General features: G+C 42.1%; 1 protein-coding gene across 1 annotated transcript; it reads right to left on the bottom strand.

Moving 5' to 3' along the window:
* Positions 1–1,856: 1,856 nt before the first annotated feature.
* SOD2 (superoxide dismutase 2) lies at positions 1,857–10,237 on the bottom strand. Its single transcript, XM_054629433.2, has 5 exons — positions 10,080–10,237; positions 8,732–8,934; positions 4,640–4,756; positions 3,854–4,033; positions 1,857–2,528 (listed from the first exon to the last, which is right to left on the bottom strand). Exons 1-5 carry the CDS (start codon positions 10,106–10,108, stop codon positions 2,383–2,385), a joined length of 675 nt encoding a protein of 224 aa, XP_054485408.1. The 5' UTR covers positions 10,109–10,237; the 3' UTR covers positions 1,857–2,382.
* Positions 10,238–11,666: the final 1,429 nt, after the last annotated feature.

Genomic DNA, 11,666 nt, shown 5'->3' with positions numbered 1-11,666 from the left:
ATAGTCTGAAAAGTCACAAATGTGCACTTGCATTTCTCAGCACAGATTGCCCTTTTGGACCCAATTGCATGTTTCTGAAAAACATTCAGCCACCAAATCCTTTTGGACCCAATTGCGTATTTCTGAGAAACATTCAGCCACCAAAATCTGCAATGTGCAAACCAAAGTCTCTGTGTGCACCTGCAAGTATTTATTATGGGTTCACCCTGATGCACCCTGCTCTTTCAGCCCATGACACACTATAATTTCCCAGGTTTTGGGTTAGGTACTGCACTTTGTTGCCCTCTTGAAAATTATTCCAAGTTTTTATTTTAACATAATGTGGCCTACACACAAATTAACTGTGTCTACAAACACGGCAGCGACATGCCCAAGCCCTGGGGTCTGTCTGGATGCAATTTTGCAACTTTACTGTTTGGTCCAGGTCAAAGACTAATCCAGCACTGAAATTTGCAAACTCATTGCTCCTTTCATGCAGATCAGTTCCATGCTCATTGGTGATACTGGGCACAGTTCGGGCTGGAGATGACTTAACACACAGAGCTATTTTTACAACTGGGGTTAGGAAGGTCTAGATAGAACAAACTGGTAATTTCATGTTTGACTAATGCATCTCAGACTTGTCCACACAGCGCATTTGAGATCAGCTGTGAGGCTTCCCCTTCCTGTTTCTCAGTTCATGTAGGGAGAGACAGACCTGCCCACCTCCACAGCAACCACAGTAACACTAAATGCTAGTTCTCAGCAGCAATTCTGAGCTTACTGCCTAACACAATTAGTAAGAGGTTTATGCACTTTCACTGCCCAGTCAACAGCTTTGCTAGCACACTTGCTAACACACTTGCTACAGGCCCATACTCAACCTCATAGTGCTGCACACATTAAATGCTTTTCACTGCTTCACTGTCCCTACTATTTGCCTTCAACAGTTAGTAAGTTCTCATCTTCCTATGCCACAGACATTGCTTTTTGTATAGAGCTGAGGACTTGGCACATTCAGACCTAGACAGGACACAAGGTAGCAGAACCGACTCACCAGCAGACTGGAAGCAGGAGAGGAGTGGAATTTCTTAACCTGGTGCACAGCAGAAACTAAGCCTTACCAGCATGTGCTGGGTCTCACACTACTGCCTTTAGAGCCTCAGCAAATGTTGGCTGTGCTTGAGGAGCTCTCCGTGGTTAAAAGCCTCAACCACCTGGAGCTAACTCAAGCTTCCTCCACAGCTTAAGCACTCCTTTCCAGAGCACCAGTCTACAGGCACATTTACCTCCTGTTCCTTTGGAGTGTGCAGAACCAGGATGAGTGGCACACACATTACAGCACTCACCACCAAAGCCCTGCCTCAGCACTCACTCATATTGAGGAGCATTCCACCACTTTGTTTTTCCTCTCTGCTATGTGGTACTTCACTGTATGTAGTAAGGAACAGAAAAAACTCCAGTTTCCTTTGCCTTCAAGCAGACACCATGGTAAACACAACATACCAACTATTTCAAGACCATGGGCATGCTCTGTTACAACAAAAAGGTTACTTCATGCCTGCCTTCAAGCATCAAGTTTAATTTGTTACTACTGCTTCAGCAAGACAGCTGGACAGAGACAACTTGTACTTGATATATGCATGCAATCAGCCCCTTCAGTTAAAGGATGGTCTAAGACACACCTGAACAGTTAGAATGAAATGAGTGCCACATGCTGTCATTCAGGCCCTATGTGAACAATTTGCCTGAGCCAGTACTGTAATCTCTGTGCAAAGTAATGCTTCCAAAGCTCGTGCATCAGTGTGATACAAAGACCTCACATAAGAAATGCAGGAAGGGGTAGGGATGACTGAAGACAGTCAATTCAGGCAGGCACAGCAACACCCATTTCCCCTTTATTTATCTTTTCAACCTTTATGAAAGCTCTGCAGCCTGTAATACAACAAACTACAAAAGGCATTTTTCTCTTCCAACTGTTTTAAAATCAAGTAACTAGACCAGATATTACTAAAAATGAGTCTCTTGTAGACAGTTATAGAAGATTCTTCTTTTGAGTTTTATTTGTTTATAGTAACAGTAGCACATATTTCCACTTAGGTATTTTAGTGCAACAAGGAAATTCATTAGGTTTCAGCAAGGTGACCTATGTTTCTATATGCAATGGAACAGATTAAAGTGCCTGCCTTTGTTGCACAACAGTTTAAAGCTTCAGAACTCTAAGTAAATACCTTTCACAGAATTAAACAAGCAGACACTTTGCTTGATTATGAAATGCTTTTGTTGGATGAGTGAAGTGCTTTCTGCAGTAGAACAATTCATTTGTAAGCCACAGGCACTACTACAAGAGTGGTATCAGAGTAGAACTGGTGACATTTTAGTAGTCTGTGCAAGAATTCCACTCTACTTTTTGCAAGTTGCATATCTTGAAGATACATTCTCCCAGTTGATCACATTCCAGATGGCTTTCAAATAATCAGGTCGAACATTTTTATATTGAAGATAATAAGCATGTTCCCATACGTCAATGCCTAGCAAAGGAATGAGACCTGTGAAAAAAAGAGGATAAATATATGAAAACACACTTTACATGTAAAGTTTTATATTGCATCTTCAAGTTGTACCCAGTTTCTGAGTCTTAAGCTGCAGAAGACAAAGAGCTGTGCAGAACACTGGTCTCTATTGCAGTATTTTACAAAACTGTGCTCACACACACACACACACTGCATAAATTCAAAGAGCTGATTTGGGTAAACACATCTATAAATATTCTGGAACTGCCTTGAAGACATAACTGAAACCAGATGAAGTAATTTTTGCAAGGTTTCTATCTTTTGCACACTTATGCAAGCACTTTCATAAAAAATTACGTTATGAAGGTTTCTTGTGATGCCAGCTTGCTTTCAATACTTTAATTACAGGCTATTTGTTAAGTGCCTAATTACCTCCTTGCATTTGTGCTAAAATACCTTTGTCACTGAATTTTTTATGGTAAATTTTCACAGGAGGGAGGGTGAAATTCGCCCCCATTATAATCTATGTCCCTATACTAAATCTATAATTCCTTTTCACCCTAATGATAGCAATACATAGACTGCTGGCAATACATGAAATTCCTTGCCATTCTCTATGAATTCTGCAGAAGGTATCTGCAAAACGATTTGGACAAACTGTCACTGCAAGCAGATTCCCACTGATCATGACCTCTTCCCTCTGTGAAGGGTGTTCAGCCTGCCATTATCACTTCCATGTCTCTCTAAGGAAGTAAGAATATCTTGGAAAGAGATCATTGCCAGTACTATGCTGCTTGTCTAGCTGTAACACTTAACCACATCACAGACTAATTTGGTTGACACTCATTAAAGGAGTGTCATAACTATAAAGGAAGCAAATTATAAGGCTCCATTTTAAACCCAGTCTAGATAGGAACAAGAGTTATTATGTTTATCTTCCCCTCTCATGTTGTCTGGCCCCCACTGACAGTGCTGTGAATAGCTCCTCTGACAGAGAAAAAAAAATCTGAAGGCAAGAGGCTTAATGTTGCTTGATATGTGCAAGTTACTCCAGTTACTCAAAAATCCGAGGAAGCTGAAGCTAAAATATTCACTAAGCAAAAAGCACTTTCACAACATGGCCCATCTATTTTTCCTTGGACTAGAAGGACACTTAATCCTTCTGCTGTTCAAAGTTTTTAAGTTCTGCTTTACAAATGCTGCTCTAAAAACTGAGTTTTCACTTCTGCTAGAAGAGACATTTGGTTTTTCACATCTATTTATCAGCAATTTCTTCTCAACGTTTTCCCAAACCATTTTTCAGATGTCATACACTTGCCCACCAAATCTACAGAAGCAGAGGGGAAGGAAAGAAACCTGACCTGTTGTTCCTTGCAAAGGGTCTTGATTTGCACAAGCTGCTATCTGTAGGCGCCCCTGCTCCTTGTTATAGCCAAGCCACCCCCAGCCTGATCCTTGGACACCAACTGATACAGCTGTCAGCTTCTCCTTGAAGTTTGCAAAAGAACCAAAGTCACGCTTGATGGCTTCCATCAATTCTCCTTTAACAGAAAAAAAGGACAGAAAGATCACAAGCGTATCAACCTCGATCCAAACCTCCCAGGTTTATCACAACAGCTTTTGTGAGATCTGTATTAAAGGGCCTTTATCTTTAATTGCAGGTCACTTTAGGTAATCAGTACTCCATCCTCCCCAGGGGGATTCCTTCCATTAGGCTTTAACTGCTGAACTATCCCTATCCAAACTGGAGCATAACTCCAGCCACTAGGCTGGGTGGACCTGCAGCACATTTCTTCCCTTTCTGTGAATCGAGTACATTGAGCAATTTAATTAGCATGGCTTTGTACAACTATTTTCTCTTATGAAGGTGGAAAGGGTATATATACAGCAGTAGCCAGCTATTTTGCAGTGTACACATAATCAGTTCTAGAAATTAAAAAAGACTTTGAACATTACTAGTTTTTTATATTTTTGGCTTGCATCCAAAACCTCCCCCAAATACCTCAGAATTTTGGTAATTGTCACATAGAAAGGTGAATTAACTCTGAAAAATAAAGATCCTTTAGACTCCTTCAAAGAGAGAAAAGATCATCAATTCTACCTGTTAATTAAAACTGATGCAATAAACCACTGTAACATGCACTAACCTTTAGGTTCTCCTCCTCCATTAGGAGAAAGGTTTGTCCAGAAGATGCTGTGATTGATATGACCCCCACCATTGAACTTCAGGGCAGGCTGAAGTGACACCTGAGTTGTAACATCACCTAAGGACACAGAAAATAAAAATATATAAATAAAAACATTATCATCACCACAACAGGCAGTAAGTTTCTACTAGGCCTCCGCTGATAGCCAAAATCTTTCTACAAGCATATAACTTATCAATGGAAAACATAGTTTGTACTGTTATGCATATTTTAGACAGTCACAGACAAATTCTATTGAAGATTTATTATCTTTGACCTTTTTTTATGCTGTAATAAGTGAGCTGCAATATTGCAACTATCAGGCAGCCCATACTACACACCTAAGACTTACTGCCACTCTACAGCAGAATAAAGCAACGAGCACAGCCATAACTCTTTGAGGACCCAGCACTTGTAAATTTGTCAGTATCATCACTACAATGCAAGAATAGTATTCACCCATTAGTTCACTGATTTGCAAACTAAGCATTTTTAAACTTCTTAAAACAATTTACAGGGCAAACAGCCTGTGCTTGAGAAAAGTCAGTAAGTACAGTGAGCACATACACAAAATATTCTTCTCCTTCCTATCTTTTGTTTCATTTGGAGGGAGGTACTCACAGAAAAGTGATCGAAATAATTTTGCTACACATGACGGAATCCTGCATCTGAAACCAAGATCAAACAGCTCTGTACTTCCAGAGAAGAATTCTTGAAGAATTCACTGGTGCCTTGTGTCTTGAACAGTCTTGTACCACTTCAATGCAAGTCTTTTCATTACTATTTTGGCTTTTAAAAACACTGAAGCATTTCAAAGGTTTTTAAAGCTTTTTCCACCACTCCAATGCATTCTTTAGTTAGCAATCAGTGGGGGACCTGTTTTCCCAACTCTCAGGACTGAGTTGTAGAAATTTTCTGAAACCTCAGGAACACAGATATGAAGACAATCCTCAAAGAAGTAGCGCACCTCAAAGCAATCTGTTACTAAGGTGATGCCTCAGGTTTTAACTTTTATATTTTTGAGATCTTGTGCTGCTTTAGTGTGTGGGTCTGGGCTTCACATTAGGGGATAGTAAGCTCTCTTCACAGAGTAGGTAGACAAAACAATTCCTTCTCTAAGCTGGGGTCCCAAGGACAAGTGATCCAGATCTAAGGCCCAAAACCACAAACAACGGTGGACCAAAGAGAGAAAAACTAGAAGGATGGGACTTCATGGGCTAATGCTGTAATTGGACAATTAACTCCTATGTGCTAATGGACCAAAACTTATAAAAGTGTGACACCCTATGACTGGTTGTCCATTTTTTTGTGACCCTTTTGGGTTCTCCTGGGCTGTAACCCTGGCTGGGCTCTTGTGCTGCTCAAGGTGGATCTATTGAGGTTTCCTAATAAATATCTACTTTATTCTTTAGTTCTGTCTAGTCTCTGTTCTAGGACAGCCTTCACAAGGCATCAAAGGTTTTAATTCAGGATTTCGTGTTCTCAACATTTCCTCACAACTTCAGAGAGGGGTGCAGCACTGAAACAAAGCATCCAATGCTTTGTTTGTAAAAACATTATTTGCTGGATTTAGGTATCAGGTTAAGGATAAGAAGTCTCTCATGACCATTCAGATGGCATCTTAGGGATATTTTCCCTGAATTTCTCATGCCTTAATGACACTTTCAAGCTCATCCAGAGCATAGAACATATAGCAAGTCAGAAATCAAAAAGTAACTTAGAAAGCCTTTAATGTGTCCATAACTCTTTATTCCACCATTCCTTAGAAGAACCCACTCCTCAGGACCCCTAGAAACCAGAGATGGCATTTCACCATTGTCCTTAAACAGTATTTGTGCTGCTGAACTTTGCACTGGGGAAATAAACAATTGAAAAGGGGTAACTTGCCCTTAAGTTACAGCAAAAGTATACTGGAATTTATTTGTATAGAATCAGTGGACAATTCAGTAAACCAAGACAAGAAGCTCAAAGGTGCTAAAGAGAATAGTCAGCTCAGGATCTCAGCTTAAGTAATTTGTTTCCTTGTAACAGTCCAATCACAGGTCGCATGGTGGTCAAAGAAGAGCAGGGAAAACTATGGTAGGAACAAGTTTTCAATAAAAATGAGATTCAAGTTAATATCCTTCAATGAGCAAATCTGACACATTTTGATGGGCCAGTAGTCAGGACCAGATTATGTTGAAACAAAGTCCTGCGCTGTCACAGAAATGTAAATTCATTTTCAAATGAACTGACAATGTAAGCCAACAGGATGGCTTTGAGTTTTCTAGGCAAATATAGATAAATGAAGAACATGTTAATCTGAAGAAAATACTTTGCTTTCTATTGCTGAACAAGAGACATTGACAAGGTTCTGCTGCCCAGAAAAGTTATTAGATAGTGATCAGATGCACTATGTAACCCAACACTGATACACAGCCCAGCAAGATTTTTGACAGTGCTCAGTTTTAGTATGAAAAAATAACAATACTGACAAAATGAGGTGGCAGTTCAGACTTTGCCCGGTTTTAGAATTTTTTCTTATGAGGGTTAAAATACTGCACATGGTAAACTAAGATACCAATCAGGAAAAAACAAACTAACAAACCACACAATCACCAATATCCCAAGTAATTATTTGTCTGCTTTGGTGTGCATGACCACAACCAGTGAGTCACCCATTTGGAAAATAATCTCTGCAGAATCCTTAAGGAAAAATTAATCTCTAAGTAATAAATGTTTCAACAAAATATCAAAAGCTGTAATTCCTAAAAAATAACTCAAAGGATCCACAACGCTGCAGATGCTTCTGATAACCAGAAATTCTGCCTCCACTAGTAGCTGAAGCTTTTGTAATTTAACAGCATCAGTAACAGCAGCAGCACACACACTGTCTTCTGACACTTCAGGTTCCCTCCCCAGTTGTGTTTGCACTAATTACATCTCCAGAATACACCTTTCCTGGATCTGCTACTGGCAGGGCAAGGCAGCAGTCAGTCTTGATAACCTGCTTCTTAAAAGAATCTCATTAGTTCATTAATTCAGACTGCACAAGTTATTTTTAGGCTCACTTAGGTACTTGAAAAGCCCCATTTTTTATTCAAATACACTGGCAATTAACTATCAAGGGACACATGGTTCAGGTTTACTCAGATATCAGCAATTCTAACTTTCACCCAAGTCCATGCATTAAATTCCACTGTGAAGCCACCTGGCAAGCAGACAGAAGTGAGTCTGTACAGTAGTCATTTCTCTGAGATAAAATGATACCTTTTAAGATCATGACAACAGAAAAAACCCCCAGAAAATATTCCACCTTCTTAAAAAGACATACATGTTATTTCACACACTTTTATCAGTCCAAATGAAAGACTTAAAGTTTGGAAAAAACACATCTCATGTTTCAGCATAGCTCTGATACACCTGCAAAGCTTTTGCAAAAAGCAGTGTATCTCAAATTCTGGGATCGTACCAAAAAATTCCATGATGGTTTCCTGCATATTTTTGTGTCTCACATGGGATTATCACCTACACAACCCTTTAATTTGACCCAGTGATATAAGTGATTCCCAAATTCAGGTCTCTGCACTATGTGTTGTATGCTTTAACAACATGTTTGTCTTACCTCAATTGCAGGCAACTGAGATTATTTACAAAGACTGAGCAGAGCATCTGATGTGAAAACTATCAAGGCACGCATTTTTCACTTTATCGAACTTTGCCACTAACCTATTATTGCAAAGTACTTGTTCAGCAAAATGACTGCAATTTCCTACTGACTCAGTCTTTGTTCAGTTTAAGTTACTAATGGAGTATGGACTAAACCCACAACAATCAATAAATCTTCTCGTTTTACAGCACTACAGAGAACAGAATTCTTGCTTTTTACTTACATTCGATTTCCAATTATCAGCACCACGGAAGCTACAATAAAAGATTTTCCCCTTACCATATTGCAATGACATAATCCAAAGCTTTTCAAAGAATATATATCACTCCTTTTTTTATTTTGTTCTTCTCTATCATCTACACCAATTAGCTTCCATCTCACCTGTTGACTGCAGAGATACAAACCTTTTGCCACTGCCTCTTTGTACTTCTCCTCGACAACGTTCAGGTTGTTCACGTAGGTGGCATGATGCTTGCTGTGGTGCAGCTGCATAATCTCTGCATTAATATGAGGTTCCAGAGCAGCATAGTCATATGGTAAGTCGGGAAGAGTGTGCTTTTGCCTAGAAACCAAGCACCCCAAGGGTGCTACCAACTTGGCACTGCTTCTAGAAAAGAAAAAAAAAAACCAGAAAGAAGCAGTCTTATTCAGTAAAACTTGGGCTTCACCAGTGAAATAGACTGCATACACTGCTGTTCTGATCAGCTGCTTTAAATACCTGGGGTATTATCTCAGCCAAGGAAATAATATTTCTATTTCTCAAGAGCTTAAAGGAAACATACTTTGCAGCTTAACTGCAAAGATGAATTCACACCAAGGTCACATATCCAGGGCTTTGCACTGTGAAGCTGCTGCTTCTCAATCCGAGCCTCCAGGCCCCTGCAGAGACTCATGAATCCTCCCAAGCATGCACGTGAGGGAAAAGTAGAGACAGCAATGAAAAGCCAGTTGTAACCTGATGACATTCAAAGCTTCACCTAATCTTTATTCATTAAAAATAGAAGCAAAGATGCCACCTAAACGTCCTTCCCTCGTTATCCACAAGGTCTGCGCACTGGGAAGTGCTAAAAAACCTGCACAGTCACGGGTTTCCAGGACTGAATCTCTCCAGCATTTGTTCACAGACACGTGTTTCCCTGTCCCCACAGGGTGTACCGGGAAACCACACGGGGCGTCACAGCCGCGATGCCCTACACAGACACCGCGCAGGTTGCGTTACCCTTCCCCATTTTAACACCTCGCACTTGTCATGCGACACAAGGGCCACGACGAGAGGAGACTCGCCGGGCCGGCAGGGCGGTCAGCTCTGAGGGCCGCCGCCGCATCGCTGGTGACCTTGACATAGGCCAGGGACACACCGCGAGCGAAGCCCTCAGGACCCTGAAGAGCGGTCGAGAGCGGCGACCCCGGCCAGCAAAAACAAGAGTGTCTGGCAGCACCGTGTCACGCCGCCAGAGCTCCTCGGCGGACGGCGCGGGCAGAACCTGAGAGCGCTCAAGGACGACGGCAGCAGCTCCCGCCCGGGCCGGCGCCGACCCGGCGGGGCAGCCGGCAGCAGTGCGACCTCCCTGCGCGCGAAATGGCGGGGGGCCGACACCGAGGGGCGACAAGACGACCCTCCCGCCGCCTCCTCCCCCGCTCCTGGCGTCCCTCCCCGGCTCGGCGGCGGAGGTCAAGGACGGTGCGGCCGCCGCCTCCCGGCGCGGGGCTCAGCCCGGCCCCGCGCTTTCCCCGGCGCGGCGCGGCTCTCACCTGCTCGCGGCGGCGAAGCGGCACAACATGGCGGCGTCTGCAGCCGGGCGCGACTGTCACTGCGCAGCCGCGGCCCGCCCCAGCCGCGGGGGCTGAGCTGGGCCGAGCCGCAGGTGACACACCCCGCGGCCACCCCCGGCCTTCCAATGCGAACAAATAGCGTTGCTTAGCTTGTCCTTTTGAACGGAACGCTCCTAGAATCGTTATCGTAAAACTCAGGCCCGCCGTAGTCCCAGGCAAGGCGAGGCTGCCTTAGCAGCCGATAAAATGTCGCCCGATGCCCCCGGCAGCATGCAGCAGCACGGCAGAGCCCGGCTTTGAAAACCCGCCGCAATGACATGGTTCTGGCAGCATAGCGACGGCACCGGCAGCACCAACGCTACCGTTTCAGCTTTTTTGTCTACGACTTGCTTTTGTTGCTTCATTTCTGCTCTTTTACCCATTTTGTGGGCATCTTGTTTTCCCCAACACGTGCTTTCCTGCATGTAGCAATTCAGCGGCCTCTGGTGCTCATGAAAATCCTTTACCCAGTTTAATGCAAATGAGTCCAAAGACCTATTACAAACTGGCTCTCCAGCGAAGTCAGGGAGGAGAAACTCATTCCTCAGAGCCTAGGAGGCACTCTGCAGGCAAGACAAACATTAGGTAAAATTTTAATTCCATACAATTTATCTCTGCTACCACAAAACCTTCTATCATCATATTTTGTCATTCTAAATAAATACATATAGCCTTAAGATCTTCTAGCACCCACATTTACCAGACTATAAAAATTCAAATTACAGAAATTCAGTGGAGGCTAAGCCTGAACAATTTTGTTGAGAATAAATAACCTCATCTTGCCAGTTGTGAAGAAATCCACCTGGAAAGACCCACAGAGGGAATCCCAGCCCTGGAAGACAGTGCTTCCATTCCTCACTTCTCGAGGCATGCTAGGAAAGGACAGTAATTTAGTTCCTCTGATGAAGAGGAACCAGCGGTGCTATTGTGGGAATCTGAGCAGTGAAAATAGCTGCTTTAGCAGCAGCTAAGATAGAAGGCAAATTGTCCAAAATCGGTGAGTTGTTTCTTCATCCCTGACTACTGAAAATACATTTGGCGAGATATATGTTATATCTAATTTTAAAGAGGAATATATTGTATTTATTGGATCAATAAAATGTAATTTTTTGTTAACATGAACCAACTATATTCAGGATTATTAAGTGTCATAATACAGGCACCAACAGCCAGGCAAAACCATGAATATTACAGGCTTTTAGTAATTAGCACTTGCATATGCAGTATTACACTGCAGTTCACTAATGTTTGTAGCAAGTGTTCCATGAAAGCAAGTCAATTATGTAATTATATTTCTAATTTTATTATTAACTGGCACAGTTGCTGGGTTGCTTTCATTTTGGAAGAAAAAAAAAAAATCACACAAAGCATGCCAGCCTGCTTATTTAGGAGACACCTTCTAAGCAGAGGTGTCTGCTTAGGGCAATGGCTTTACACCATTTTTTTTTCCAAAAAGTTAACTTGAAGTCTGATGGTATAATTTGTATTTCTGATTATCTTTTTACTATTTAAAAACTTGAGAAAATA

This window comes from Agelaius phoeniceus, chromosome 3 (assembly GCF_051311805.1).
Source record: "Agelaius phoeniceus isolate bAgePho1 chromosome 3, bAgePho1.hap1, whole genome shotgun sequence".
Lineage (NCBI taxonomy): Eukaryota > Metazoa > Chordata > Aves > Passeriformes > Icteridae > Agelaius > Agelaius phoeniceus.
Note: the sequence above shows the minus strand (reverse complement) of the source record. Positions and strands in the feature narration are given on the sequence as shown.